The sequence below is a fragment of the Drosophila navojoa genome, chromosome 3, assembly GCF_054131105.1.
Source record: "Drosophila navojoa isolate 15081-1374.11 chromosome 3, UAZ_NAV_1.0, whole genome shotgun sequence".
NCBI classification, from domain to species: Eukaryota; Metazoa; Arthropoda; class Insecta; order Diptera; family Drosophilidae; genus Drosophila; species Drosophila navojoa.
The window spans coordinates 24,339,601-24,367,035 of NC_142891.1; the positions used below are offsets into that span (position 1 = coordinate 24,339,601).

The following is a 27,435-nucleotide window of genomic DNA, read 5'->3' on the forward strand; positions in this document are numbered from 1 at the left end:
TGTTTAGCAGCTTTTGGAAGATATTGAAACACATCTATTATTTATTTTGTAATTTTTGGGACTAACTATTTGTATTTGGACCAATATGATTTCCGTTTGGCGAGCGGCTCGGCTATTTATAAATATAAATCGGCCAAATACAAAAAAGAATCTTATGTGTGTACACAACAATATGAATCACATAATAGCAAAGAGACTCATTAGAATAGAATAGAATATAAATTTACAAAACTTTGCTGCACATTCTCAACTAAATACATACGGATGCATGCACATAGATATGTATATAAATATATATGTATATATATTTTTCTTTTTTCACATAGAACTTTCGATTTTTATTGCTAATTTTGTTATTTTACTTTATTTTATTTTAATATTCGCACTTTTGTCGAGATATATGTAGTATATATATAATATACATATATATATGGTAGGTAATGTGAGTATCGTTCGGTTTGCTACGCTTGACGCAGGGTTTTGTGTTCTCTGTGCTACAAAATCAGCGTTTAAACTTAAAAATTAAATCATCGGCGCGAGCGATCAGTTAAAGACTGAAAACCTGATGAATCGCCGCCGCTACGAAAAGCTTCCACACACTCAGCATACAGACAGAGAGACCGAGAGAGAGAGGGAGAGCGAAAGTATCGCCCTGCATGTGATCTTCTTTAAAGAGCGGCCATTGAGAGCGAGAGCGAGCGAGAGAGCCCGAGTGACGTTGGAGTCTTTTGAGGGTTGTCGAGTTTAATTTGTTGAGCCCGAATGATTCAAAGATATTTAGCCGCACCTATATTAATATTATTATATATGTAAGAGTTTCGATTGTTAAACAATAATTTAATTCTTGAAAGTGGTTATAAATTAAAATAAATGGAGTCTGTTTATCCGTGGAGCTTTTTCAGAAAGTCTTGAGGAAATAGCTATTTTAATATATTCATTTTCATTTTGGTTGATTTTAAATACATTTCAAAGATTTTTAGCACTAAACAAAATAATTTTAAACATTAATAAAGTTGAAAACAATAATAGGATGATTTTAAATATAAGTTAATATTTTCTCCACTTAATCAATTCTTGCATGGACTCTTTGAAAAGACAAAAACTGAACTTAATGTCAATATATTATATTTAATTTAATACGATATCGATGCTTATAGATACACGAAAATGATAAAAGCAGAACGCTCGTAAATAATTTAAGTATATATTTTTTAAAAAATTATTAAATGATACCCTATTACAAAACAGTGTTCTTGGAAAATGGAAAGTGATTCACTGAAGCGGCTTTATTAATCAACTACTTTGTAGGCGTTCCCAAGGAATTATTCAATGAATTGTTCAACTGCTCCTCCTCATCTTTGTCCAAGCCTAAGGCCATGGTTAACAATTTGACTACGCAACGCTGTTCATGCACTTCGCCTTTCTCGGTTGACGTGATGTCCTTTTCTAGTTTTAGCTTCTCTTCGGCAGCCATCAAGATGCCCTCCTCAATGGTGTTCTCTGATATCAAACGATATATGGTAACTGGACGATTCTGGCCCATACGATGACAGCGATCCTCGGCCTGCTTATCATTGTAGGGATTGAAGTCAATGTCGTGAATGATGCAGGTATCCGCTGCAGTTAAATTGATGCCCACGCCACCGGCTTTTGTTGACAACAGAAACACAAATATATTATCATCGACATTGAAATCTGTGATCAGATCCTGCCGTTCTTTGACAGCTGTGGCGCCATCCAAGCGACAGAAACCATGCTTTCTTATCCTCAGATATTGCTCCACAACGTCCAGCATCATGGTAAACTGACTAAAGAGCAGCACACGATGTCCCTCGGCCTTCAGTTTGGGCAAGAGTGTGTCCAGATATTGGAATTTGCCCGACTCACAAATCAAGTTGTCCGGAATCTTTACATCGTAAAGATCCTAAGCGCCAATTAAGACAAGTTTTAGTTAGTTTAGAAATAATCACTGGCATTTCAGCCAACTTACGTATTTGTTGCACAGCTGATAGACCTGGAAGTCGGACATAATGGCCAGCTCCTCGAATATGTACTGTTCGTTGGTCTTCTTGTAGGAACTGACGCGTGCCAGACGCTTGGCAAAGCCACGCAATTGCTCGTCAGTGAAATAGTGACGCATTAGCAACGGATGGTTTGCCATGCGTCGCATTTCCATCATAATAGCTACACCGGCACGATCGCTACTGCTACAGATCTCGCCTTTGTTGTTTGAATAATATTCGACCAGCTCCTTATAGTACTGTTTTTGTGAGGCGCACATTGGAACTTTTTCCTAAGGGAGGACAAGTATTTTTAATCAACTTGGACATATACTCATCTAACGGAAATCGTTAGCTTACCACATAGCTGTGCTTTGTGGGCAAGTTGTTGAGTACATCCTTTTTGAGACGCCTCAGGACAAAAGGTTTCATGATACGCTTGGCGCGTTGCACTTGGGTCTCTTGGAACTGTGAAACTTCCTCCTGGTCGCCATCAGTTTTATTTTTCTGTAAATTTAGAGGGAACATTAAGAAATCATTCAGAAATCAGTTTAAACATCTCCTGGCATACGCATACCTTGACAAACAAGGTCTTTATATCGTCAATGCTCTTGGCAAAGAACTTGGGCATAACGAAGCACAACAATGAGATCAACTCCAGTAGATTGTTCTGCAGTGGTGTGCCCGTGAGCAGAATACGCATCTCGGCATTAATTGTGATCAGATTGACGTAACGTTGGGTCGTCATGTTCTTCAGCATGTGTGCCTCATCGAAGATGACATAGTGCAGCTTACAAACGCGGAACATCTTTCGCTCTTCGGGCGTAGAGCCAACTATATGGTATCTGGCAAAGTTACAGATTAAGCAACCGAACGAAAAAAATTTAAGGTCAACAATCACTTACGTGGTCAGCAGGACATCAAAGCCTGTAAACCCATCCTTGGCAAAACGTACACGCATTCGTCGTCGCTCGTCCTGCGAGCCATGATATTTTTCCACTACCAGACTGGGACACCATTTCGCAATTTCAGCTTCCCAATTGTCCAACGTTGACGAAGGTACAACTATGAGATGAGCTCCCTTGCTCAGACCATTTTCCTTGAGATATGCTAGAAAGGCAATTACCTGTATGGTCTTGCCTAGGCCCATTTCATCTGCCAAAATGCCATTCATTTCTTGCTTATGCATAACTGTCAGCCAATTAAGGCCTATTATCTGATAATCAGCCAATTGCAAACTGGAACAGATACGAATGAAAATATTAGTGAAACTTATCTTAGTTTTGGCGTATCTTAAGTTAAATAATTCAGTTGATTGTTTCTATGATATGTTATATTCGAATATATATCATTCAATATTATTTTTATCAGTGTTAAGTGTTAAGAGGAATATATGCGACTTATTTATTAATTATTATGGATATAATAGGCAACCAAAAATAGACACCCACTTGCTACTAAGTAATTTTGGCTGCTCCACAATGCCAGCTCCATTGGCTATAGCCGTTTCTAGACGTTGCACCATGCCATTGCATTTACTTAATATGGTTGCAACGGTATTCTGTTTGTTGATCAGATCCTGTGCATAGTTAAGTAGGTCCGCCGATAGACGATTAGCCTCCAGTTTTTGCCGCAGATCCGCCCAATCATTGAACGGTCGAATCTCTGTAAGTATCGTTGCCTTCTTCTCAGACAGCGTCTTTACGGACTGCAGCTCGAGCAGACTGGCAGTGTTCATGAATTGAAATACTTTCTTGCGCTGCCCGGTCATCTTGGTGGACATTTCAGTATCACTGTCATCGCTGTCATACACCTGATCCTTAGATTGTTTAACGTCATCATCATCGGAGTTGTCGTAGTCGGAGTAATTGCCACTGGACTTGCCATGCGACTTGGTCCCACTGCCATTTGAGCTGTGCTTTAATTTCGGCTTATCCAGCGATGCGTTTTGTGGTTTGGGCCTACAGTGTTCTTTCAGATATCGTATTGCCGTTGCTACATCCCAATCGGATCGTGCCAGCGAATCTTGAATTGCCTGAAATGTGTTGCAAAAATTATATATTTCTTTGATATTAGCTTATAATCTACATTAATATTAATTGTCGCAAAGGAATTTCGCCATTTCAAATCCCGGATTTAAAAAATGCTGAGCCACCCCTCTTTCACGCGACGCCACTGTTCCCAACAGCTGTTCGCAATGCCGGGCCCGAGTCGCCATATTCCGAACACATGTAAACGACGCGCGCGCTTTGCCCCCCGCACCAAGCACATATAAAAAAGAAGAAAACCCATAGCCAATGGTCGATGACTTACCATTGTATCATAGTTTGGCATTATTTTTGCGGCAGCCATGTAACGTTCCTCTTTTTCCTTGACGGTCAACACAAGTTTGGCCTTTTTAGGGGTCTGGCAGTCGGCGCTGTCGCTGTCACTGTCTGCCATCACTTGAATGCGTTTCTTGCCAGGCACACGCTCTGAAATGCAATATATTTACATTTTGCTCAATGCTATTTCCAACAGTAAACACGATGCCTACCAGTTCGACTTGGACTGGCAGCTGCGGCGGCTGCATTCTTATTTATGCGAAACTGTCGCAAATCGTTCAAACTAGATTTGGAGACAGATGGCGCTTGGCTTTCCGACATGTCTGAGGCTAGCCGAATATAAACAATTGTTGACGTTTTATTTATAAATAACAATTGCAATTACTGTTCAATTTAACATCTACTACAAAAAATTTTCCTACAACTTTTGCATTCACAATTCACACTATAATCAGAACTCGGCGCAGTTGCACATCAATGCCAATCGCAATCGATAACGATGCTCGTGTGCGACGCGATATTATTATCGGTGCGATAGCCCTGACGGCCAATCGAGATTTTCGCGACGCTTTCTGCAGCCCTTGTAGAATTTTTTCCACTTGTGTGAGAGAGGTTAATTGAATTTTTATTTTCTGCTTAAAACTAAAACGAATTTCCCCAAGTTTGTTAACAAAAGTGAAACATCAAACATGGCGGGCGGCAACACTCCGCGTGTTATACAGGTGACCAATATTGCGCCGCAGGCCACCAAGGACCAGATGCAAACGTTGTTCGGCAACATTGGCAAAATCGAGGAGATTCGACTGTACCCCACCATCCGAGATGTCTCTTGCCCAGTGCAGTCGCGCATCTGCTACGTCAAATACACCGAGAGTAGCAGTGTGCCCGTGGCCCAGCATTTGACCAACACCGTTTTCATTGACCGGGCGCTCATCGTCATACCGGTGCTGGCCATTCCCGAGGAGTATCGTGCTTTGGAGATGCTTAAGAACGGCACCATAGTGCCGGGATTGCAGAAGCCGGACTCTAAGCTGCCGCCTGAGGTAATCAATCGCATCGAGGGACAACTGCCCCAGCAAGTCATCAAGACGTACGACCCGAAGCTGGTCGAGTTTAATCTGCCTGAATATCCGGCCCTCCCTTCGTTCTATGATGCGCGCAAGATTGAGGAGATCCGTCGCACCATCATTGTGTGCGACGTGCGAAATGAATGGCGCTTGGACGATCTAATGGAGTGCTTCCAGCGCGCAGGCGAGGTAAAATATGCGCGCTGGGCTGAGAAGGATAACAAGACGTACTGCATGATTGAGTTCTGTGAGCAGACGAGCGTCATACATGCGCTGCGTATGCAGGGCCAAGAGTTCAAGGGCGGACATTTGAATGTGTATCACTCTACCTACTCCATAACGAAGCCCGAGGCCAAGTCCAATGAGGCAGCCCAGGCAGAGATTGAGGAGGCCATGACGATTGTGAAGGAAGCACAGAGCATGATATCGGCTGCCATCGATCCTGTCATTGGCATGTTGGCCAAGGACAAGCGGCGACGCTCTCGCTCACACTCTCGTTCTCGTGAAAGACGCACCACCAGTCGTTCCCGTTCTCATCGCTCCAGCTCTCGTCGGCGACGCCGTTCGGGCACACGAGAGCGCCGTAGCGTATCTAGGTCTCGGCGCTCGCGCTCTCGCGGCAAACACTCATCACGATCGCGCAGCAAGCGCTCTCGTTCGCGCCATCGGCGCAGCAGCTCACGCTCGCGCCGCTCACGTTCTCGTGGTGGCAAGCACTCACGGTCATCGAGGTCGCGGGGTAAGCGCTCCAGATCTCGCCATCGCCGCAGTACATCGCGCTCACGTCGCTCTCGATCGCATGGTGTAAGCGGAGGACTCGGCAGCGGCAGTGCTGCCGTCTCCATCAGCAGCGGCAACGGCAAGCGCTCCAGATCTCGCGAGCGCAGTAAGAAGTCACATCGCGCCCGTTCGCCACGCTCGCACAGCAAACGCAGCTCCCCATCGCCCCCACCTGTGCCCAGCAAGTCGCGTTCCAGTCGCAGCAAAGATGTGGCCAGCATCTCAACCAAGTCATCGTCGTCGTCCTCTTCGAGACGACGCTCCCGCACCCCGGACGCACGCAAACTGAAGGCCATTACGGAGGATGTCGAGGCAAAGACCTCCCGTAAATCGGTCAGCGTTGAGAAATCCGACAACATGGATATATCTAATTCACCATGAATGATGAAACGATCCTATCATATGCACACATTTTGATTAACATACAAATACAAACAGTAAAACATTAAAACAAATACAAAGAACTAACATTAATTTTGCTAATCAATTGATTATAAATAACAGTTTTGATTAAGTGACCGCTTTGAGAATTTGTATTGCTCTGCTCTGTCCTAGTTCCAAGCCAAAAGTTTTATTCAAAAGTCCAGCATTTATGAATGTATGTTTATTTAAGTAAATATTGAATATACAACACTAGCCTAAGTTTAATAATTCTAAAGCTGTTTTAATTTATGGGATAAACTTGAACTTGTTAGATATTATAATTCTTCGAGGATATCTTCATTAGCATTTTGTTATATTCAATTATTCAGACGTTCTTTTTAGATTTTTCGTTTGGAATTTATTTTGTTTAAAAAAGAGTAAGAATATTTCCCGCTGTGTATCAAACAGCTGCGAGGTTTTGTTTGTTTGGCTTTGCGGCTTTCGTGCCGCTAAAAAGCTTCGCAGAGAGCTGCAGGCGCGAGCTTTTACGCTCTACAAAATGTCGGCCGGTTTCCAATTGGACTCCAAGTTGACGTCGAGCGTTTGTCGCCAGCGGTACTAATTGCGCTAGCTCTGCTGTGATCATAAATATTGATAATTCATATATTCTTATCCATTCTCGTTTGTTCTGGGCAAGTGAATTTTGTGCAAAATGTCTGCAGTTACAAAAGGTACATACATGAATTGCACATATTTCTTTGTTTGCCAGCGAAAGTTTTGATGAAAGTGAACTTTGGACTTGTTGCTGCGTTCGTTATCTTCTGCCGGCTGCCCCCAGCTCCCCCTTTAACATAGACAAATGAGAACGCCTGCACTTTGGACCTGTTGAGTGGAAAATAAAAAACAAGATTTGCTTTCGTTAACCATTCCTAATTTGAATAATCTTTATATCAGACAGGCTGTATAAACACGCACTAATACAAGTGTACACATTTATGTATTTGCTCATGCAGGCATCTATATTGTCGCTGCCAAGCGCACGGCCTTTGGCACCTTTGGCGGTGCTCTGAAGAACATCAACCAGACCCAGCTACAGACCACAGCGGCCAAGGCGGCGCTGGAAGCGGCTGGCCTGAAGGGCGAACAGGTGGACACGGTCGTCGTGGGCAATGTGATTGCGGTAAGTGAATCTTGATTGCCGAGGCGAACTCTAAGCCATTCGCATAGCATCTAGCTCTTATATCTTGGCAAGCAAATACATACATACATACATACATACATAAGTATATAAATGAACGTACATATACATAAATGCATACATATCATATTTTAATCAATTTCAATTAGTTTTATATCTATTGTATATGAAAATTTGTATGTATGTATGAAAATTTGTGATAGCTTTTTGAAGAATATATTAATGTATACATATTTACATATACCCAGCAATTAATTAATAAATTTAATCTTAATTTTCTAGTTTGCCAAACTTAATCAACATAAAATTTTACTGCTCAACATTTTTTGATAAATGATTTTATCTAAATTATTTGCTTTATTATCAAAAATGATTTTTATTTATTTTTATAGATGTCTTAAAAAAGTTCAATATCTATAATTTTTTTAATCTGCCAAATGGAAATTTATAAAATTCTTTGATTTTGTAAATTTAAAAAATTTATAATAATTATAATAAAAAGTCTCTAATTTTTATATTTTGAAAATGTATTTTACGCTTTTAGTATTTCATTAGTAATTAGATTTAAAAAAATGTATAAAATACATATATATACAATATAAGATATACAAAATATATACATATATATAAAATTTATATATTTTTTTAATCTAGTAATTTAAAAAAAAAAAAACATATTTTATGTTTCCTCTACTTATTTAGTCTTACTAAACTTTTAGTTTTGTTTTATTATTACAATTTACAATCTATATTAATTTTTTAGTTTTCAAATAATAAGTAATAATTCGATTATTTTGAGTCTAATTGCCTGGTTTATATATTTATATAATAATTATTTACTTCAATTTTTTCTACTTTATTTATGTTTTTCTCCTATATTGAGTACTATAAAGGTAATTTATTTTAGTTCTTCTTCACATTATTCCAATTTATTTTGTATTGCTCTTGCTTGCAGTCCTCCTCCACGGATGGCATCTATGTGCCACGTCACGTGGGTCTGAATTGTGGCGTTCCCATTGAGAAGCCCGCGTTGGGCATTAATCGCCTGTGCGGCTCCGGTTTCCAGTCCATTGTGAACGGTGCTCAGGATATTTTGGTGGGCGGTGCTAAGGTGGCGCTCACTGGCGGCGTGGAGAGCATGTCCCAGACTCCGTTCATCGCGCGCAACATGCGCTTCGGCACCACACTGGGCGGCAACTACAATCTGGAGGATGCGCTGTGGGCGGGTCTCACGGACACCTACTGCAAGCTTCCCATGGCACTGACTGCCGAGAATCTGGCCGATCAGTATAAGATCTCCAGAGAGCGCGTGGATGAGTTTTCGCTGCGTTCGCAGAAGAACTGGGAGAAGGGACAGCAAGAGGGCGCCTTCAATGCTGAAATTGCCCCCATCAAGCTGAAGGTCAAGGGCAAGGAGGTGGACTTTGTTGTGGACGAACATCCACGTCCCAAGACCACCATCGAAGGTCTGGCCAAGCTGCCGTCCCTGTTTAAGAAGAATGGCGTCGTCACCGCGGGCACAGCCTCTGGCATCTGCGACGGTGCTGCCGCCGTTGTCGTTGCCTCCGAGGAGGCGCTCAAGGAGTACAACCTGAAGCCTCTGGCACGTCTCGTCGCCTTCTCATTTGTGGGCGTCAAGCCTGAGATCATGGGCATTGGCCCTGTGCCGGCCATACAAAATGTGCTCAGAGTTTCCGGCAAGAAATTGGAGGACATTGACCTGATCGAGGTAGATCCTTCAGTGGATTTTATTTATAGAGTTGACTCTAAACATATTTTTTCTCTGCAGATCAACGAAGCCTTTGCCGCACAAACTTTGGCCTGCGCTGAGGAACTGAAACTGGATCCATCAAAGTTGAATGTGAACGGCGGCGCCATTGCCCTGGGTCATCCACTGGGCGCCAGTGGCTCTCGCATTACGGGTCATCTGGTGCACGAGTTGCAGTAAGTAGACAAAGTTCTCCATATCAACTTCACTCTTGATTTCACTTCCCCCAATTCCTTCTTCGCAGGCGCAAGAAACTGAAGTATGGCATCGGCTCCGCCTGCATTGGCGGTGGCCAGGGCATCGCTCTGCTCCTCGAGGCTGTCTGAGATCAAACATATTCTGCATTTACAATAAGATTAGGCGTTTTGATTGAAATTTATATCTACAAGTAATAAATTTAGGGACCGATAATTTTATGGTTTGGACTTTTACAAATTTATTTTGAACATTTTGCAAATGGAAGTGTTTCATAAAGCTTTCTACAAGAAAGACAACATTTCATTATAAAATTTCTCGAAATAGCTAAAATGTTTACAATCAAGTCAACAATGCGAGCGAGTGATGAATGGAATTTGTTGCTCGCACTTTAAGGTAAGAATCTCTTAATGGGCCTAACATTACGAGTACATGCAAATCTATATTGTTCAGTTCGTTTGGGCGCTGGTGGAGAACAACGCCAGGACACCACTCGCGATGCCGATGGAGAAGATGTAGTTGACAAACGGTGTGGCATTCTTCAGCAGGAAGAAGCTGATGAAGATGATGATGGCCAAGTAGATGGCATTGTTGTAGAAAATCGAATAGGTGGTGGCCTCGTAGTCGGCAACTTCGTTCTTCTTCCACAGGATGCGTTCGTCCTTCTCCTTGCGCGTGACCTTCTTGTCGTCGCCCAGCTGACGGTTCACCTCGCGTGTAACAGCCTCCTCACGGCGCACTGCAATCTTGTGCTTCAGCTGGAACTTGATGTTCTTGTAGGCCGTTGCCATCAAGTAGGTGCTCGCCGCAGTCACCAGCACAAACAGAATGGAGCTGGGCCACAGGTCCATGTTGTGGATGCGCCAGAAGAGCCCTGAATAATGTCAACATTAGCGGTTGTATTTAGGAAAATCAACAACGTGTCACTATTTGCCTGATTACTTACATATTGGCAGAGCGGAGACGATGAAAGCGTTGCCATAGAAGATAGTTGCCGATTTGGTGCTGACGTTGCGACTGAAGTCCTGTAGCAACAACTCCTCCTCCTTGGTGAAACCGGATGATTGCACTTTCTGTTGTTTTCCAGAGCCCATTTTTACGCGAGTTATATGTTTTTTATATGAGTTGCGCTAGTGAAAGTTACAGCAACGCAGCCAGGCGAACGAAGAATAAGAGCAAAGCGTACACGAAGGCAGTCGAATCGGCAAAGTGACAGCTGCGGCGTTGTGACGTGTAAAGTAATTGTCAAAATACAAAGTTGCTCCGCGATATGAACATGGCCAGTCTGCACTCGACAAGCTGGTTCATTTTATGAACACAGCTAACAGTTGGTAAGCTTTAATTAATGGTATATATTATTATGCAAACTTGGCAGCTCAACACCGATTAAAACTTAATTTACAGTGAAATATTACTCTTACATTATTACGCTAATTACTCTGCCAAAATCAACCGGGTCAAAATGAAACAGTTCAGTTGGTGCATCCCTGGCAAAACCGATACAAATAATCGAATAATCATTATCACTGGCACCGAGAAGTGCAACAGGTTCTGAAACAGCTGTTTATATTTAAAAGTTAATAATTACAGGTGAATTATTTATTTAAATATATATAATTTTGCGCTAACAAACAGTTGTTGCTATTTAGAGATATTCATTTATTTACTTACAACATTGTTATGGATTAAACTTATCTTCATCCTACACAATTGCTCTTATATTAGATCGCGTCCAAAGGTCATTTTTTGATGTTGACAGGTTTTTTCTTATGAATATTTTCTTTTGCAGAAATGATGCGTCCAAAAATCTTGAGTCTGGTGCCCCGCGCCGCTGGTGCGTATAGAACTATGTCCACTACCACAAAACTAACTACAGTGGAGGTAAATGATAAAACGGGCATTGCCACACTTACCATGAACCGGCCGCCTGTGAACGGACTCAATTTGGATTTATTGCGCGACCTACGTCAATCAATTGCAGAAATAGAGGGCAACAAAAGTCGCGGTCTTATATTGACATCTGTAAGATAGCCCTCCATCAGTCATGATTTCCATAAATTTAATTTCATAAATACTTTCTAGTCGAATCCTACCATATTCTCAGCCGGCTTGGACATAATGGAAATGTATAAGCCAGACAAAGAGAGAGTTCGTGCATTTTGGACAGCGCTGCAGGATGCTTGGCTAGCGCTCTATGGCAGCAGTGTGCCAACTGCAGCTGCCATTAATGTAAGGAGCTGGGATTCACTTTATAATACACTTTCTTACACATCGATATCTGTGTAGGGCCATTCCCCAGCTGGAGGTTGCCTTTTAGCCACATCTTGCGAATATCGTGTTATGCTGCCTAAGTTTACGATTGGCCTAAACGAAACCAAACTTGGAATTGTGGCGCCCATGTGGTTTATGTCATCCTTCCTAAGCGTTCTTCCACGACGCGAGGCTGAGCGTGCTCTCAACCAGGGACGCATGTTTACCACTGATGAAGCCCTGCAGATCGGACTGGTTGACGAGGCCGCCAGCTCCAAGGAGGAGGCATTGGAGAAGTGTGCACAATTTATTGGCACATTTGCCAAAGTAAATCCAATCGCCCGTGCGCTAACCAAGCAACAGTTTAGATCTGCCGAATTGGAGCAGCTGGAAAGTGAACGTGCTCAGGATTTGGAAAAGTTTTTGTTCTTTATCAACCAGCCGGCAGTGCAAAAAGGACTAGGCATTTATTTGGAAAGTCTGAAAAAGAAGGCTAAGAATTGAGTTCATTATCATTCAGTTTTCAACAAATCTCATATACTACTCATTTTATATATAAAAACTAATAAAACGTTTTTACAATGTCCACATAGATATATCTGTCATTTGATAAGAAATTGTGTTAGTATATTCGGCGTTGGGTTCGTGTCTGTGGCTGGTGCTTAGCTTCGCTTCAGACGTGGGAAACAAGGGAATGGAACAAGTTTATTTCGGTTTACTTCACGATCCACACATGGTACGAAGTACTTGTGACGTCACAGCTGTTAATCAGGTTGTAGTGTTGTGACGAACAACAAAAGCGAACGAAAACCGCAAAGCTAATTACCTTATCATTCGAATAACATGTGATCAACAGTCGCTAAAATGCTGCGTAGCCAAACAAAACTGTTGGACTTGGGCAGGCGCCAATTACCGGGCCTCTGGAGATGCCTGACAAAGGCAAATATATCCAAACTGACCATGGTTGAGGTGGATGATAAGTCAGGCATTGCTACGCTGACTCTAAACCGACCACCCGTTAACAGCTGCAACTTGGAGCTGTTGTTGGAGCTGAACGAGAACATTAAGCAGATCGAGTGTAACAAGAGTCGCGGGCTGATATTAACATCGGTAATATTGTTAATTTAAACAATAAACACAGGGCCTCATATATCTATGTACATATGCATATCTATTATGTTTTACAGTCCAACGAAAAGGTTTTCTCCTCTGGATTGGATCTCAACGAATTGTATAAGCCCGACCAGGCGCGTTTGAGAGCATTCTGGACAGCACTGCATGAAATGTGGCTGTCGTTGTACCAATGCCGTATACCCACAGCGGCTGCTATTAATGTGAGTTTTACTCGAATGCTTCGCTAATTTCTAAATATTCTTTGCACTCAACAGGGTCATGCGATTGCCGTTGGTTGCGTTTTGTCTGCAGCCTGCGAGTATCGCGTCATGTTGCCCGGCTTCAGCATTGGCATCCATGCGACCAAGTTCGGCTACGTAGTGCCACATTTTATTATGATTTCCTATTTAAGTGTATTGCCACGACGCCTAGTTGAACGAGCGCTGCTCCAGGGCAAGCTCTTTAGCACCGAGGAAGCTCTGCAAGTGAATCTAGTCGATGAAGTGGCCGACAGCAAGGCGGAAGCGTTATGCAAATGTGCCGAATTCATTGACAGCTTTAAGCAAACACAGCCCGCGGCTCGGGCACTGACCAAGCGACAGTTTCGTGCGCCAGACGTGCAGGTGTTGATAGACGACCCTGAAGGTCAATTACGCGAAGCCTTGGACTATATAAACAAGCCATCGTTTCAAGAGGGCTTAGGAGAGTACCTTCGCAACCTGAAGGCCAAGGACAAGCACTGACAATTGTGTTCCTTATGTAACTTACTGTGTTAATCTATGCATTTAAAAGGGTGGGGGTTTTTTATGACGATAGAACTGTAACTAGTTTCTGTAAGCAAATGGTGTTGTTGTCTTTTAAATAAACATTTTTTTAAAGCTATTATAATACGTCTATTTAAAGAAAGTTCGTTATAGAGAAGGTTCGATTTATGTAATCGATATTGCAATTATCGAATAAAGTTAGTCGTAGCATTTTAGTGCAGTCTTTAGATGAAATCGACATTGATCGAATAGACGTCGTTTATAGCAGCGCAACAGGTTGTGCTGGATTGTTTGTTTTTGAACGTTGCGGTGTTTCCTTAACAGATAAAAACAACGCATTAGTTCTAAGATAGATAATGCATACATCGGAGAGTATACAATCTTTGATAACATAGTACTTCTTAGTCGCATATCATTTCCCTGGAGCAGCATCCAAAGTTCATTCTTCTTATCAAGATGATGAGTTCAATGAGCCTGAGTCGAATGCTTCGTGCTTCAAGTGTTTGCAGGACCATGTCCACTGCCACAAAGCTGACCACAGTAGAGGTTAATGATAAAACGGGCATAGCCACACTTACCCTGAACCGGCCGCCTATAAATGCCCTAAATGTGGAGCTGCTGCATGACCTATATCAATCCATTAAAGAAATAGAGAACAACAAGAGCAGAGGGCTTATCTTAACATCGGTAAGAAGTCGTTCTATAATGTGAGCAATTGCTAATAATGCGCTTATTTTTCAGTCAAATGATAAGGTATTCTCCGCCGGACTGGACATAAACGAGATGTATAGGCCAGACAAGGACAGAGCACGCTTGCTATGGACCAAACTGCAGGATGTTTGGTTGGCGCTCTACGGCTGCGCTTTACCAACAGCTGCTGCTATAAATGTAAGCATTATATGATCATTTGAGTAGTTCTATATACGAATTGCAGTGCCTGTTTTAGGGTCATGCGCCAGCCGGCGGCTGCTTGCTGGCCACCTCATGCGAGTACCGAGTTATACTGCCGCAATGCCGAATCGGCTTGAATGAAATTCAACTGGGGCTAGTTCCGCCGATATTCTGCATGTTTAACTTCTTAAACGTTCTGCCACGTCGTTTGGCGGAGCGCGCGCTCGTTCAGGGGCGAATATTTACTACAGAGCAAGCCCTCCAGATCGGGCTAGTGGACGATGTGGCCAGCAGCAAGGAGGAGGCATTGGAGAAGTGTTCACAATTTATTGGCACATTTGCCCAAACGAATCCCTTGGCACGTTCACTAACCAAGCTGAAGTTCAGGGGCGCTGATTTGCAGAGATTCGAAAACGAGCGCTCTAAGGAGCTGGAGAGTTTCTTGGCGTTCGTCGATCATCCACAGATGCAAGAGGATCTGGGCATCTATCTCGAAGGCTTGAAGAAAAGGAACAGGAATTGAAAGTGTTCTGATGGCGTATGTACACAAATTCATTGGCCCGAATAAATCAAAACAAAAACTAATTTTTAAATATTTTATTAAAGGAAAATATGACATAGCTTCACCATTTACTCTTGTTGCAGGAGCAGCTCGGCGTGAATCTCCTCTGGCAGATTCGCTATTGCTTTTCTCATCATCTCCATAAACGAATTGATTTCCAATATCTTTGCACGATGGCGCTCGATTTCCTCTCTGCAAGTTTGCATTGTTGGCATACAATCAACTATGAATGAGGGGAGGACTTACTTGTTTAGCTTCTCCACGTAGTTGGTTATGAACTCCTTGCTGCGGTCGGCCATGCGATCCTCGCGTTCCTCAATGCGCGCTATATGCGTGGCTTTCATGGCGTCCACAAGATTGAGCAGAGATTCCCGATCATCGATGCAGATGCGCAATGGTTGGGGCACAGAATCCAGATCGTGCTGCGCCAGCTTATCTGATATGAAGCGTGACACTGCATCCGTCATGCTCTCCGAAAAGTGTTCGCAAACATGTCGCAGCTGCAGGAAGTAAAGCTGGGACTCCTCCACAAAGCTGGACATCAGGCGCGTGAATCTGTGCTCAAAGTTCAACGTGGACTCCTAAAAAGACTTTTAATGTATAGTAAGCATAGTTAAGGATTTGCATAGTCACCTCTATCGCCTCATGCAAATGCAGCTCTTGCGCCATCAGATTTTGCCACAGCTCATTGAGCGCTTCGTCGAACTGGGCATTTGTCGTGTCCATCGCTTCGCATAGCTGCACGTGCTCCGGCCCATTCTCCTCACAAGTCTCCAGCTCACGGAGAATGACGCTCGCTTCCTCAAAGGTCTTATCGCGGTACTGCATGAATTCTTCAATGTGTTTCTGGCCAAGGGATTGAAACTCTTGCCGGCCCTCCTCTAGACAACTCAAGAAATCCTTAATATCCGCATCGCGCTCGTTGAAGCGTTCCAGACCCAGCTTATATATCTTCTGCGTTAGCTCATAGACATCCTTTTCGTAGTCCTCGGCCAGTTCCTGAGCCGGTGCGCCAATGAGCATGAGTACCCGTCCATCATCATCGGCGCGCCACATAGTCTCGTACAGCTGTTGGCGATCCAGATGCTCCACAAAGCTGGAGGCCAGACGTTCCGCCTCGGCGCGTTCACGTGCCTCCGTCTCCCGATCATGGATTTCCTTCTCCTGCTTGGCCTCGATTTCGCGCAGTTCTCTGCTATTGAAGGCATTATATATTTATATTATATCAAGTATTCTATAGCTTACTAAAATCTCTTCTGAGCCGCATCTCGCGCTTCGTCCTTGATGAAAACGTATTCATAGTAGTTCAATTGGGGCAATATAGCTGTCACGTATTGCGACAATGGAAAGTCTGGCAGCTTAGCAATGGGATTGCCCTCCAGATTGAGCACCTTTAGGCTGTTGACAAAGCGCAAGCGGTCTATCTGCGGAGCATAATACAACTGCTTAATAGCTAGGAATTATTATGGGTGTATGGAACTTACGCCATCCAGAACGTTGATTAAATTATTACCAATACTGAGTATAACCAATTTATCAAGTGCTTCCAAGTTTTCGATCCTTGTTATGCGATTGCCGAATAATGATAGCACTTCCAGATTGACTAACGTCTCCAGATTTTCGATTTTTGTTATATAGTTAAAGCTCAAGTTGAGTTCCTTGAGTGCCGTTAGCATTCCAATATGCTCAATCACTTCAATTTTATTGCAATTCAGACAGAGTTTGGTTAGGTTTGGTAGAACCCATAGATGATCGATGCGCAGTATATCTGGATGTTAAATGTGATACGAATATAAATTTGTGAATTTTATATATTTAATCTATTAAAACGGCTTACTACATTTTTATTGTTGTATTGTTACTATTAGCATTTCCCCTATTGAGTATTAGATTAGTATTCGTATTATTATTTAAGAGCTTGAATTAACTTGTGTTCACTTCATTCAACTCACTTTTGAACTCCAATCGAAGTGTTTTGATTCGCTCCAATATGACCGGCTCGAGCTGATGCAAGCGACGCGTCTCACCATGCTGCCCCTCCTCCAGGTAGGATGACCTAATCATGTCCAGATTAATAATGCCCGGCTCGGGAAAGTTAACCTCCTCGAGAAATGATTTATTTCGCTCAGCAGTCGGTGATTGGGTCTCTTCGTCCATTTCGCTCGCTGGCCATAGAACATATGATGGGAACTTGACTCGCTCGAGCATTGGCACAGCGTTGTCCTGGCAACGCGCTAGTGTCGCAAACAATAAATTGGTAAATGCGGAGCCGTTGAGTGCAGCGGGTGCCTGGTTACCAGCCGAAAGGCTATTCCACCGACTCTCAAGTCGCATGTGGAGAATGCGTATTGTGGTCCTGCTCCTTGGCTGCCAAAAAAAAAAAAAAAAAAAGCCAGGTTCAACCCTGGCGCCTTGAACAGGTGCAAGCGCTTGGCTCCTCGAATGATTCCACGTAGTCGTTGGACTTCGTGCGTGGCTCTCGGCCTCTCTCTCTCTCTTTCTCTTTCTCTGTCGCTCTGTCGCTCCCGAGGCGTGTTTGTTGACAACGGACTTGGGAGGGGCGCTTGGTCTACTTAGGGTTGCGGTTGTTGTGGATATCGGCGTAGTTGGTAGTTGTTCACGTTTGCTTCTAAAATAAACTTCTGCTCGCAATAGATATTGAGATTAGCTCGCTTCGATTTCAATTTCGCAACATAAATATCCAACAATTTCTAACAAAATATAAACACAATATATATTCAAACATTCCAGTGACGGTTTCGAGTGCGTCTTAGGTAAAGCTCAAGAGTTTTTCAATTGCAAATTGATGCCCAGTTCTAGCATTTAAAGTTAACTAAAACCAATCGATAAAGTGAACCCCGAAATTACTTAAAGTTGGTCTTTGAGTTGCTCGCGAATACGTTATATAGTATATATTTATATATACATATGTAAGGCGATGTGTCCAACATAATATATATCAAAGAGGTTTTATTGGTGTGCGTGCTTCTATGAAGAATTCAATTAAATGAAATGTTAAATGTGTTTCAAGGCTACGGCTACGGCTACAGCTACGGCTAGAACTAAGCCAAAACAAAAGCCTTGCTGACTCAAGTTTTGGCTCCGGTACCCTCTACTCCGCCTCCTCCCTCAGTCCTGCTCTGCTCCTGCTCCTGCTCCACACACATGCACATTTCCAGTGTATTGTCTTGGAACTTTCAACGAACCTTCTTCTAATTTGACATGGTGCTATGAATAAATAATAGAAAGTCCAACAATTCTTGCTTCTAATTGTCTCTGAAATGCGATACCAAATGGGGACACACACTTGGCTATATGACTGCATTTCGTATATGTATATACAGGGTGCATCCGCGTAGGGCGGGAGGGATTTTCAAAGTTCAAGTAAATATTTCACTTCGCTACTGCTCAAAATGTTAAAGGGCAGCTTGAAGCCGTTATAGAGTATATTCTCCATGTAACAGTAGAATAAAAGGTCCTCTCGCTTAAGGCTCAAATGCCAATCTGGTGTATAGCTTGAGAAAATTCCTAATGGAATTGTGCATTCGGATTCATTTATACAAATATATGTATATATTATTTCGGATTATCATAGACATCGTGGGGGTAGTTCTGAACACCCTATAAATACCAGCTAGTCCTTTGATTGGGTGAGTTCCATTTTCTTGGGGAATAAATGTTGGATTAAAGATTCATTAAACGCAGTCGACTGCATTAACTATTAAAAATTAATTACGATTTCAGGGCATAGGGTAGGATAGCTCCCTATCTAACATGTAAATTTGTTTCTAATTGCAACTGACTAAGGATACGTTTATTATGTTAACAGATCTCACTAACATGTATCCATTTATACTTATTTATATATCCATTGTGTAGCAGTCAACGTTGTCCAGTCCAATGCCAAACGAATCTTTTGTTTAACCCAAAAATATGCCGGCTGACCTTGATAGTTGGGGTAACACTTAGATGACAGATATCACCATGATTTGAATGATTTGGTCAAGCCTCTATATAGTTCAAGTTTACTGCTTCAATCAATATATTGATTATTTCCAAATTGAACCCATCTAAACAAATAATAAAAGAGCCGAAGTCTTCAACATGTGGTCTATACTCGATAGGTGTCCAGGTGTTCATTCAATCCAATTAATTGACTGTTACTTTGGCTGATGGACGCTTTCAACTCGACGATTTGATTCGAATTTAAGTGTTCACATTTGTTTTAATGGGGCTTGGTTTTTTAACAAGTCCCTCTGGGCATGTCGGCACCCAAACTAATCAACAAACAAATTGTTCTTGTAATGGAATAATTAATAAATCTCTTTCATTTAGTTTGAAAATATCTGGTATCTCGATTACATTTTAAAATGTGTTATTAATAAATCTTAAAATAACTATTATATTTTTTTTTAATGTATAAAAATCAAAATTAAAATTTATTTTATTTATAATGTACGTACGTTTTTGGTATAATATAAATTGTTGTATACATATTTACTTAACATAAATATTAAAATTACTTTTCATTAAATTTTTGTAACATAAAATATTTTATAATTCATTTATTTATGTTTGAATATATATACAAAAGAAGTGTTATTTTTATGAAAAAATATTTTTATTATTAACAAAAAATTATTGAAAAATTAAAATGTATTTAATTATTATATTTTAATTTTAATAATACAATAGTTAAACAAATTCGAGTTGCTTGTGGAAAATATGTAAAAACGCTCCCATGCTGATTGTATAATGAATCGTTATATAACACTGACCCAGCTGGGTGATGGAACCTATGGAACCGTTGTGCTTGGCCAGCGTAAGGACACCGGCGAGAAGGTGGCCATAAAACGCATGAAGCGCAAATATTATTCCTGGGAGGAGGCCATGAATCTGCGTGAAGTGAAGGTAGACTATATATATTCAGTTGTCCACTATAAGATATACATATATGCATTGTTATTCGCAGTCTCTTAAGAAATTATCGCATCCAAATATCGTAAAGCTGAAGGAAGTGATTCGAGAGAACGATACGTTATATTTTGTGTTTGAGTACATGAAGGAGAATCTGTACCAAATGATCAAGGATCGCGATACGCATTTACCAGAGCCGGAGCTCAAAAGCATTCTGTTTCAGGTAAGTCAGGGAGTCGGAACTCTTTATCATATACGTAAATAATCTGATGTTTTAGGTTTTAACTGGCTTGGCTTTCATGCATCGACATGGGTTCTTTCATCGCGATCTGAAGCCTGAGAATTTGTTATGCTCCGGCCCGGAGCTGATTAAAATTGCAGACTTTGGACTGGCACGAGAGATCCGCTCCCGGCCGCCCTTCACGGACTATGTGTCAACGCGGTGGTACCGGGCGCCAGAGGTGCTGCTGCACTCGACCAATTACGGGAGCTCCATTGATCTTTGGGCCATGGGCTGCATCATGGCCGAGCTGTACACGTTCCGGCCACTCTTCCCCGGCAGCAGCGAGGTGGATCAGCTGTTCAAGATTTGCTCCGTGCTGGGCACGCCCGGAAAGGTGCGTCTACGCTCCTTTGAATGCCGATTCATTTATCAGCTTCTTTTTTCTTCAACAGAGCGATTGGCCCGATGGCCATCGACTGGCTGCCATGATACACTTTCGGTATCCGGATTGCATCAAGGTGCCGCTGAGCAGCGTGGTCACTCGCTGCAGCCAAAACGGCTTGGATTTGCTGGAGGATCTGCTGGCCTACGATCCAGAGAAGCGGCCAACGGCCCAGCAGAGCCTCAAGTATCCGTATTTTCATGCGCTCAAGCGCATCTCGCCCACGGCGGCTGCCAAGGCCAATGTGCGGCTCAGCTCCAAGTACGGTGCTGGGTCGGGGCCCGTGCACCTTGTCCTACCTCCCACTGTGTCAAATAATGTGCTTCCGGTGCAGGAGAAACTGCAGGCCGTGACTGAGCTCATACATCAGAGCAATCTCAACAACAACAACAACAACAACAACAATAGCACCAATAACAACAACAACAACCACAGCGACAACAACCTCAAGAACAATGGCAAATCCCTGTACAATGGGCAGATCGGCAAAAATGTGAGCATACCCATCAAATACCAGCCGAAGATAAGCTTCCTCTCCAACAACGATCTGTCCACGGATCCATGCGCTCTCGGCATGGACATGGCCACGCAGCCGTCGGGCAAAGAGTCCATCAACGACATTTATCTGAATCGCAACATTTCTCAGCTGTTTGGCTTGCCCGCGTCGACAGTGGCCCTTCAGCAACCGCAACCGCAACAGCAACAGCAGCCACACCCACAGCCACAGCTGCCTCCCAATGTCTCCTTCAGCAACACGACGACGCGCAACGGCGGCGCCATCTACGTGAATGGCAGTCAACTGAGCTACGAGACGGCCAATAAGAATGCCAAAAACAACAGCCGCATAGCGCCTGGCATCGGGGGCTACTACGTGCAGACGCGGCCCACGCTGCTGCAGCCGGAGGCCAAGGTGTACAACATGTTCTCGAAGGTGAGCGCCGTGCCAGCGCCGCCGAATCTAATCGTGCGCCAGCACCAGCCGCCGCTGCCCTTCGAGCCGACGTCCCTGCTCAACGGATCGGCCATGCGACTGTCGGCGCGCTCTCAGGCAGCGCCATCGGAGGAGCCAAGGATAAAGGCTGATGATCTGGATCTGATATTGGGGTAAGTGAAGAGCGAACATGTAAACACTATGGATGCATCGGCAATAACTACAGGGTATACTAGGAAAGTGCATACGTATCGCATGTCTGTTGTCCTGAATCTTGTTTGTGTGTGTTGTCCACTCAGTTCTGTGGCTATGTTTGTCTCTCTGATCTGTTTTGTTGCTTGTTCAAGAAGTCGTTCTCATTCCGCATCCAGCTCAAAACTGAAAACGTCAGCGAAACGGCAACGCAACGCCAAGTCGAACATCCTGCTGGAGGACCTGTTCGGCCATCTGTCCATGGACTCGGACAGCGACAGCAAGTACCCGCACACGGTGCCGCCCACGCAGCAGGCGAAGAGTGGCCAAACGACGACCAGCTCCCAGAACGGACGCGACTTCTTCAGCGAGAACTTCAAGCGCGAGCGTGCCGCCAAGCGGCGCAGCCCCAACAGCCTGGAGGCGAACAATGGCAGCCGCACAGATTCGCTCTCCACGAATCCGTAAGTAGTTGCAGCAGTCGCTGTGGCATGACAGACGAACCGTTTGATTTGAATACAGTACATTCATATCTCATATCTGTATTGTGGTCTCCGATCATCGAAACTCATATCTCTTGTGCTTCTTTGAATGTCTCTCTATTATGCTATTTTGTCTCTCTGTCTTTCTCTTTGTCTCTGTATCTGTCTCTTGTTTTCCCTTGTATTGTTTCCTTTGTGTCTTTTCATTTGCTTGTCATTCATCACTGAACATTTTGTGCGTGCCCCAGTGATACCCAAAACGACTCCTCAACTGATGAAGGCTGTCGCTTTTGGCCCATAAGGTAAAAACCAGCATTCGTAAACTGTAAATACCTAAGCCCATAGAGTAGACCTATTCATTGACTAGCCCATCATCTTCATGCTATAGTAGTTGTGTCTTATACATTTTTATCGCATTTGATCACCCAAATAGCACCAACTCACAAAAACCAAAGTGGATTATCCCTACTATAATCTTCTATAAAAATTGAAAAAAGGAAAAAACAAATTTAATTCAAGTCCAATCAATTTTATTTTATGTAATTGTCACCTATTTATTGATTTGTTGCTCATTACAAAATAATATCAAATATAACATTGAGAATTAAGAATGGTATATTGAGGTAGATATGTGAAAGACTTTAGAAATCTAGTGAATGCAGAAATTTTAAAGATAAGTGTAGAAATTTTATGATGTACATATAAGAATATTGAAAAACAAGTATTAGTATTAGTTCTTAGTACAATAAGAAATATTTTTAAATTTAGTTTGATTACATTAATAACCGAAAATATTCAAATAGAATGTAGTTAGAGTCACACATTTGCATGCTACTTAGTTATACAATGCAATATATAAATAAAACACAGATAACCCTAAACGAAGGAAATTCCAAATACCTTTAAAACAAAATAATTTCAGAGCTCAAAAGACGTTAAAAGAAAAGGGGGCCAGTTTTCCCTGGGACGAGACGAACAAAACGGAGGATGAGAAACTAACAGCATGGATGGTCGCCGAAAATGGTAAATTGATATTGCATTAGGATTATAAAACTCAAATTTATATGTGTATATATTTATCTGTTTATTATGAATATTATATTTTATTCACTGATAATCTCCATGATTTGTTTACATTGACAGGTTCGTTGCTGGAAAACAAGTTTTGATAAGGATGAACTGATCGTGGCATGAGAATACGAGCACTCGTTTATGTTGTCGTACCTGAAACCCTAAAACCTTCGCGTCTTAAATACCCAAAGAATATCTATTTCAGCGCATCTCCTTCTAAGTTTTCATCGAACTGAATTCGTATAGCAACCAGAAGGACACTAATCATCATGTAAAGTTAACGTAACGCCTAAACTAAATTCGATGTGTTTTTAAAATCCATTAATTTTAATGCTGTGATAATTATAGAAAGACATAAATATAGGTAACGAATAACTTTATCATGTTAATGGTTAATTGTAAGTCAATAATAAATTATGTCTAAACGAATAATGATGATATGATTTGAGTGATTTCCACTTGATACTATATAATAATATATATTCACATATATCTGTCGCTTTAGGGTATACCATCTGAAAATGATGTTAAACATTAAAGACCTTCAGGCCTAAAACTTGACATTTTCTGTGATATTGTTCATATCAATGTCAGCTATCTCTTAGCATATATATAAAAATTTTACAACAATATGTTTACATCTCTATGCAAATCTCAGCGCCGCGAGTCTGGATTAAGACCCATTCCGGTAGCAATGGGCTATAGATGTGACGAATTTGTATAGGTGAATTTTTTTAAGTTAAACCGTGAATTAAAAGTTTATTAATTGTTGCAAAACTAACTTGACTCAAAACCGAGTTTGTTTTCTTAGACGCATCAGATATCATTTCCCATCTGTCTGCAACTTCAGTCGCGGCAGAGACGCGTGCGTTGCGTAAGAGATTGCACTGTCGGGGGATTCGGTTTCAAAGCTGCACAGCTTCACAACTTGGCCACGGTGACAATGGGCCATGTGTCTTGCAGCAGATTGCCCCGGGTGGCATATATAAAGAGGGTATCGCGATCAGTTTGTCATCAGTTCACTAGATCTCGGCTTTTGAGTCAGCTGTGCTCACTTTGCAATTCAAACTCAACTGGCAGCACCATGAACATCGTGGTATGTGGTTTAAATTGGAAAGCTCATTGATTCAGTGTATCGAACAATATATATTTATTTCCCACTTGTAGACCTTCAGTTTGATTCTGTGCGCTGCAGCTGCAATAGCTGAGGCGGGCATCATTGTTGGCCATGCCGATGAGTTGATCTCCAGCCCGCCTCAATACGAGTTCCACTATTCCGTGCACGACAGCCACACGGGCGATGTGAAGGACCAGTTCGAGCATCGACGTGGCGAATACGTTACGGGTCGCTATTCGCTCATCGAACCCGACGGACATCGTCGCGTCGTTGACTACAGCTCGGATCCGCTGCTGGGCTTCACTGCTCATGTGCGTCGCGAACCCATTTCGATTCTCTCACGTCATTAAAACATTTACAAAATGGTTATAAAGCATCATGTCTGACTTGTATACTACTATTAATATTATTAAAAGGCTGTCAAAAATTAAATATACTTTTCTTTTAATCTGAAAATTAGTTATATATAGAGGGGAAGTCACTTAATAAAGTTGATCAAATTTCATTCCATTCTAGTAGTTTATATGTTGAAGTAAATATTCGCGAATCCACTTTATTAACATACATACATATGTACATACATTATACGAAATATTGAGTTTTTCATAAAATTCATAAATTTATACTAGATCCATTTCATTAGCTCAATATGTATTGGCTTTGCTATCGTTTTGATATTTCTGTGTTTTTATCTCGCCATGTTATTATTGGGTTTTTTTATTAGTTCTGTTACTGTTAAATTAACAGCTTATAAGAGCCAACCGTGCACGTGCATCACTGTTAAAAGACTGACTCAATCTTGGTCTCGCTCATTCCTACACTTTGCTCGCTAAAAGAACAGTTACACTGAAAGCGCTCACTAGAAAACAAACGAAAAGAAGCAAAATCTCTCGTTCAGTACGAGAGAGAGCGAGTATGATTTTTTTTGCTTGATCACGCGAACAGAGCGTAAATAATAAAACGCTCAACTGTTATACGCAAGCTATGCTAATTGACACTCAGATTACCACTCAATCGTAATTATTGCTGTTAACATTTTTGCTTGCAGATTAACTTTAACAGCCTTAACAGCAATTTGTTCTCTGTTAAGTCAAGAGTTCTACAATTTACATTTACAGGATAATGTAAAAGATCAAAGATAGCCATTTTCAGCTAATAGCTAAATCTTAACAGATTTAACAAAAATTCGTAAGCAAATTCATTTATAGAAATGCATTTATTGCGTTTATTTTTTTACAATATTCGTATTTTATAATACATAGGCAACACGAATTTCTAATGAAGCATGTTCGCTTATATAAATCGTGTTTAAAGAGTCTTGTAGAGGGACTGATGCGCGTACATATGTATGTATGTATGTAAGTGCGTGTGAAAGTGAGTAATGGAAAGTATTGAAAATAGTGGCTAGAAATGTTACAGTTACAGTTATAGTTATAGTGGCTTTCAGTTAAGTTGAGTGTTCAGTTTGAGATGGGTCGTCAATGCAATGAAATCAGTGTTTGGAATTCTCTCTCTCGCTCTAGCTCTCTCTCGCCTTGACTCGATCCTATTGGTACAGGCCCAAGGGCAGCTTGGGGGCAGCCAGCAGCTTGGGTTGCGCATAGGCCAATGGCAAGGGGGACACAATCTTGGCAACGGGCGCAGCCTTAATGATCTTCTGGCCCAGAGGCTCACGGCGAACGACGGCATTGAAGCCGTTGTGGGCATCCGATGTATAGTCCACGATGCGCTGGTAGCCATCGGCATCGATCAGCGTGTACTGTCCCTGGACCTGATCACCCTTGCGGGACTCTGTCTGGCTCTTGATGTCGCCGGTGTGGTCGTCACGCACGGAGTAGGAGAAGTCGTAGTTGGCGGGCGCCTCCACCTCGACGGTCTTCAGCAGTGGCTTCACCAGGTGCGCGGTGGGCGCAGAGTAGATGGGGCTCAGCTCGATGGCAGCGGCAGCAGCCACGCCCAGGACGAACACAGACACAAGCTGGAATGAAGATCAGTTCACTTTAGTTGCAGAACAATTTCAGTATTTCACTCATTTAATGAAAAAAAAAAAACTCACTGAGAACATTTTGAGTTTAGTTTTCGAGTTTTGAGTTGGGTTCGGAGTGCTGAAAATCTGTTGGATCACTACACTTGAGGCTCCTGCGTTGAACTATGTTGTCAAATGTCGCGCACGCAACTTTTATACCAAATTCGATTGCCCCACCTCCACGGTGCGTGCGGATTAGTCCAAGCCCGAACCGGAATCCAGCCAAATGTAAAACAGTTACTTTTTGTTTTGGCATTGCGGCTTTGATTGCCAATATTTTGTATTACCACCCAAAAATAAAAATCCAAATCCAAATCTAAATAAAAATACAAAGATAATAAACAATTTTACTTGTCGCATGTGCTGATCCAGTTTGCAATTTTTGGCTGTGTAACAGAGCGACTTTTGTTTCTATGGGTCACTCGAGCGAGGGATCAGCCAGAGACGGCATATAAATACATATATGTCAAGCTGATCTACTGCTTGAATAGCTTGAATAGCAGCAGCCGATTTACGAGTAAATAATTGAGGCATTTCAAAGTCGAGTGAAAGTAAAAATAGAGATAGAGAGCAACAAGTGATCCATTTTATATACCAATCAATAATGCTCACACATTTCAGTTTATATGAATTTTTTTCATAATTAAAATTGTTTGCAAATAATTTTTATATTAAAATAAATAAAATTTTGTTTGCTATTAATTTTAACATTAAAAATTTAGTTAATCTTGAGTGCAACGTGTCTTATTAGAACACAAT

The 27,435-nt window shown here is 42.1% G+C and overlaps 11 protein-coding genes across 15 annotated transcripts in view; 7 read left to right on the plus strand and 4 right to left on the minus strand.

Moving 5' to 3' along the window:
- Positions 1–1,108: 1,108 nt before the first annotated feature.
- Etl1 (SWI/SNF-related, matrix-associated actin-dependent regulator of chromatin, subfamily a, containing DEAD/H box 1) lies at positions 1,109–4,742 on the minus strand. Its single transcript, XM_030385194.2, has 8 exons — positions 4,537–4,742; positions 4,314–4,474; positions 3,452–4,035; positions 2,906–3,238; positions 2,578–2,845; positions 2,361–2,507; positions 1,991–2,293; positions 1,109–1,924 (listed from the first exon to the last, which is right to left on the minus strand). The coding sequence occupies exons 1-8, from the start codon at positions 4,643–4,645 to the stop codon at positions 1,298–1,300; spliced, it is 2,532 nt and encodes an 843-aa protein (XP_030241054.1). The 5' UTR covers positions 4,646–4,742; the 3' UTR covers positions 1,109–1,297.
- A 10-nt stretch (positions 4,743–4,752) lies between these two features.
- Positions 4,753–6,822, plus strand: Srp54 (splicing regulatory protein 54). Of its 2 annotated transcripts, none has more exons than XM_089258617.1 (2): positions 4,753–4,936; positions 4,987–6,822. In XM_089258617.1, exons 1-2 carry the CDS (start codon positions 4,802–4,804, stop codon positions 6,550–6,552), a joined length of 1,701 nt encoding a protein of 566 aa, XP_089114743.1. In that variant the 5' UTR covers positions 4,753–4,801; the 3' UTR covers positions 6,553–6,822. The 2 variants fall into 2 exon arrangements, with proteins under 2 accessions (XP_089114743.1, XP_089114744.1); XM_089258618.1 differs by having other exon boundaries at positions 4,793–4,927.
- A 280-nt stretch (positions 6,823–7,102) lies between these two features.
- On the plus strand, positions 7,103–9,914 carry yip2 (yippee interacting protein 2). Its single transcript, XM_030385204.2, has 5 exons — positions 7,103–7,265; positions 7,548–7,714; positions 8,688–9,461; positions 9,522–9,676; positions 9,745–9,914. The coding sequence occupies exons 1-5, from the start codon at positions 7,247–7,249 to the stop codon at positions 9,824–9,826; spliced, it is 1,197 nt and encodes a 398-aa protein (XP_030241064.1). The 5' UTR covers positions 7,103–7,246; the 3' UTR covers positions 9,827–9,914.
- On the minus strand, positions 9,912–10,947 carry LOC115562957 (translocon-associated protein subunit gamma). The gene is made up of 2 exons (XM_030385213.2): positions 10,642–10,947; positions 9,912–10,569 (listed from the first exon to the last, which is right to left on the minus strand). Exons 1-2 carry the CDS (start codon positions 10,787–10,789, stop codon positions 10,145–10,147), a joined length of 573 nt encoding a protein of 190 aa, XP_030241073.1. The 5' UTR covers positions 10,790–10,947; the 3' UTR covers positions 9,912–10,144.
- A 210-nt stretch (positions 10,948–11,157) lies between these two features.
- Positions 11,158–12,537, plus strand: LOC115562954 (enoyl-CoA delta isomerase 1, mitochondrial). The gene is made up of 4 exons (XM_030385209.2): positions 11,158–11,285; positions 11,485–11,717; positions 11,778–11,924; positions 11,982–12,537. Exons 2-4 carry the CDS (start codon positions 11,487–11,489, stop codon positions 12,447–12,449), a joined length of 846 nt encoding a protein of 281 aa, XP_030241069.1. The 5' UTR covers positions 11,158–11,285; positions 11,485–11,486; the 3' UTR covers positions 12,450–12,537.
- Positions 12,538–12,542: 5 nt separating this feature from the next.
- On the plus strand, positions 12,543–13,940 carry LOC115562953 (enoyl-CoA delta isomerase 1, mitochondrial). 2 transcript variants are annotated; one of them, XM_030385208.2, is made up of 4 exons: positions 12,543–12,681; positions 12,802–13,055; positions 13,133–13,279; positions 13,334–13,940. In XM_030385208.2, the coding sequence occupies exons 2-4, from the start codon at positions 12,810–12,812 to the stop codon at positions 13,799–13,801; spliced, it is 861 nt and encodes a 286-aa protein (XP_030241068.1). In that variant the 5' UTR covers positions 12,543–12,681; positions 12,802–12,809; the 3' UTR covers positions 13,802–13,940. The 2 variants fall into 2 exon arrangements, with proteins under 2 accessions (XP_030241068.1, XP_089113644.1); XM_089257518.1 differs by having other exon boundaries at positions 12,560–12,717.
- A 117-nt stretch (positions 13,941–14,057) lies between these two features.
- The window catches only part of LOC115562955 (enoyl-CoA delta isomerase 1, mitochondrial), a 103,661-nt gene continuing 90,283 nt past the window's right edge, over positions 14,058–27,435 (plus strand). The window contains exons 1-3 of the mRNA XM_030385211.2: positions 14,058–14,509; positions 14,564–14,710; positions 14,769–15,238. Of these exons, the coding sequence (XP_030241071.1) occupies positions 14,279–14,509; positions 14,564–14,710; positions 14,769–15,236 (846 nt within the window). The 5' untranslated portion in view covers positions 14,058–14,278 and the 3' untranslated portion in view covers positions 15,237–15,238. The remainder of the gene's footprint in view (positions 14,510–14,563; positions 14,711–14,768; positions 15,239–27,435) is intronic.
- Positions 15,333–17,609, minus strand: TbCMF46 (dynein regulatory complex subunit TbCMF46). Its single transcript, XM_030385198.2, has 6 exons — positions 17,228–17,609; positions 16,760–17,043; positions 16,521–16,699; positions 15,909–16,470; positions 15,522–15,856; positions 15,333–15,467 (listed from the first exon to the last, which is right to left on the minus strand). The coding sequence occupies exons 1-6, from the start codon at positions 17,607–17,609 to the stop codon at positions 15,344–15,346; spliced, it is 1,866 nt and encodes a 621-aa protein (XP_030241058.2). The 3' UTR covers positions 15,333–15,343.
- Positions 17,909–23,955, plus strand: LOC108649424 (serine/threonine-protein kinase ICK). 3 transcript variants are annotated; one of them, XM_089257515.1, is made up of 9 exons: positions 17,909–18,049; positions 19,971–20,186; positions 20,248–20,415; positions 20,471–20,809; positions 20,868–21,961; positions 22,160–22,444; positions 22,711–22,764; positions 23,385–23,485; positions 23,606–23,955. In XM_089257515.1, the coding sequence occupies exons 2-9, from the start codon at positions 20,031–20,033 to the stop codon at positions 23,629–23,631; spliced, it is 2,223 nt and encodes a 740-aa protein (XP_089113641.1). In that variant the 5' UTR covers positions 17,909–18,049; positions 19,971–20,030; the 3' UTR covers positions 23,632–23,955. The 3 variants fall into 3 exon arrangements, with proteins under 3 accessions (XP_089113641.1, XP_030241055.1, XP_089113642.1); XM_030385195.2 differs by lacking the exon at positions 22,711–22,764; XM_089257516.1 differs by lacking the exons at positions 22,160–22,444; positions 22,711–22,764.
- Positions 24,442–25,082, plus strand: LOC115562958 (larval cuticle protein A2B). The gene is made up of 2 exons (XM_030385214.2): positions 24,442–24,629; positions 24,701–25,082. The coding sequence occupies exons 1-2, from the start codon at positions 24,477–24,479 to the stop codon at positions 24,998–25,000; spliced, it is 453 nt and encodes a 150-aa protein (XP_030241074.1). The 5' UTR covers positions 24,442–24,476; the 3' UTR covers positions 25,001–25,082.
- Positions 25,848–26,858, minus strand: Cpr30F (Cuticular protein 30F). Its single transcript, XM_030385216.2, has 2 exons — positions 26,707–26,858; positions 25,848–26,628 (listed from the first exon to the last, which is right to left on the minus strand). The coding sequence occupies exons 1-2, from the start codon at positions 26,713–26,715 to the stop codon at positions 26,197–26,199; spliced, it is 441 nt and encodes a 146-aa protein (XP_030241076.1). The 5' UTR covers positions 26,716–26,858; the 3' UTR covers positions 25,848–26,196.

What these genes read in the sequence shown, in the direction of transcription:
- Etl1 (XM_030385194.2), bottom strand. Translation starts at nt 4,645, where the DNA reads ATGTCGGAAAGCCAAGCGCCATCTGTCTCCAAATCTAGTTTGAACGAT. An exon ending in CCACAAAGCACAGCTATGTG is followed by an intron (nt 2,294 to 2,360) that starts GTAAGCTAACGA and finishes GTCCTCCCTTAG; the next exon opens with GAAAAAGTTCCAATGTGCGC. An exon ending in ATCAGCTGTGCAACAAATAC is followed by an intron (nt 1,925 to 1,990) that starts GTAAGTTGGCTG and finishes ATTGGCGCTTAG; the next exon opens with GATCTTTACGATGTAAAGAT.
- Srp54 (XM_089258617.1), top strand. Translation starts at nt 4,802, where the DNA reads ATGCCAATCGCAATCGATAACGATGCTCGTGTGCGACGCGATATTATT. An exon ending in TTTCCACTTGTGTGAGAGAG is followed by an intron (nt 4,937 to 4,986) that starts GTTAATTGAATT and finishes AATTTCCCCAAG; the next exon opens with TTTGTTAACAAAAGTGAAAC.
- yip2 (XM_030385204.2), top strand. An exon ending in TCGTGGGCAATGTGATTGCG is followed by an intron (nt 7,715 to 8,687) that starts GTAAGTGAATCT and finishes TCTTGCTTGCAG; the next exon opens with TCCTCCTCCACGGATGGCAT. An exon ending in CATCTGGTGCACGAGTTGCA is followed by an intron (nt 9,677 to 9,744) that starts GTAAGTAGACAA and finishes CCTTCTTCGCAG; the next exon opens with GCGCAAGAAACTGAAGTATG.
- LOC115562957 (XM_030385213.2), bottom strand. Translation starts at nt 10,789, where the DNA reads ATGGGCTCTGGAAAACAACAGAAAGTGCAATCATCCGGTTTCACCAAG. An exon ending in CGTCTCCGCTCTGCCAATAT is followed by an intron (nt 10,570 to 10,641) that starts GTAAGTAATCAG and finishes GACATTATTCAG; the next exon opens with GGCTCTTCTGGCGCATCCAC.
- LOC115562954 (XM_030385209.2), top strand. Translation starts at nt 11,487, where the DNA reads ATGATGCGTCCAAAAATCTTGAGTCTGGTGCCCCGCGCCGCTGGTGCG. An exon ending in GCGGTCTTATATTGACATCT is followed by an intron (nt 11,718 to 11,777) that starts GTAAGATAGCCC and finishes AATACTTTCTAG; the next exon opens with TCGAATCCTACCATATTCTC. An exon ending in CAACTGCAGCTGCCATTAAT is followed by an intron (nt 11,925 to 11,981) that starts GTAAGGAGCTGG and finishes ATATCTGTGTAG; the next exon opens with GGCCATTCCCCAGCTGGAGG.
- LOC115562953 (XM_030385208.2), top strand. Translation starts at nt 12,810, where the DNA reads ATGCTGCGTAGCCAAACAAAACTGTTGGACTTGGGCAGGCGCCAATTA. An exon ending in GCGGGCTGATATTAACATCG is followed by an intron (nt 13,056 to 13,132) that starts GTAATATTGTTA and finishes TATGTTTTACAG; the next exon opens with TCCAACGAAAAGGTTTTCTC. An exon ending in CCACAGCGGCTGCTATTAAT is followed by an intron (nt 13,280 to 13,333) that starts GTGAGTTTTACT and finishes TGCACTCAACAG; the next exon opens with GGTCATGCGATTGCCGTTGG.
- TbCMF46 (XM_030385198.2), bottom strand. Translation starts at nt 17,609, where the DNA reads ATGCGACTTGAGAGTCGGTGGAATAGCCTTTCGGCTGGTAACCAGGCA. An exon ending in TAATCAACGTTCTGGATGGC is followed by an intron (nt 16,700 to 16,759) that starts GTAAGTTCCATA and finishes TATGCTCCGCAG; the next exon opens with ATAGACCGCTTGCGCTTTGT. An exon ending in GCGGCTCAGAAGAGATTTTA is followed by an intron (nt 16,471 to 16,520) that starts GTAAGCTATAGA and finishes TGCCTTCAATAG; the next exon opens with CAGAGAACTGCGCGAAATCG.
- LOC108649424 (XM_089257515.1), top strand. Translation starts at nt 20,031, where the DNA reads ATGAATCGTTATATAACACTGACCCAGCTGGGTGATGGAACCTATGGA. An exon ending in GATCTGGATCTGATATTGGG is followed by an intron (nt 21,962 to 22,159) that starts GTAAGTGAAGAG and finishes TTCCGCATCCAG; the next exon opens with CTCAAAACTGAAAACGTCAG. An exon ending in TGTCGCTTTTGGCCCATAAG is followed by an intron (nt 22,765 to 23,384) that starts GTAAAAACCAGC and finishes AAATAATTTCAG; the next exon opens with AGCTCAAAAGACGTTAAAAG.
- LOC115562958 (XM_030385214.2), top strand. Translation starts at nt 24,477, where the DNA reads ATGGGCCATGTGTCTTGCAGCAGATTGCCCCGGGTGGCATATATAAAG. An exon ending in GCAGCACCATGAACATCGTG is followed by an intron (nt 24,630 to 24,700) that starts GTATGTGGTTTA and finishes TCCCACTTGTAG; the next exon opens with ACCTTCAGTTTGATTCTGTG.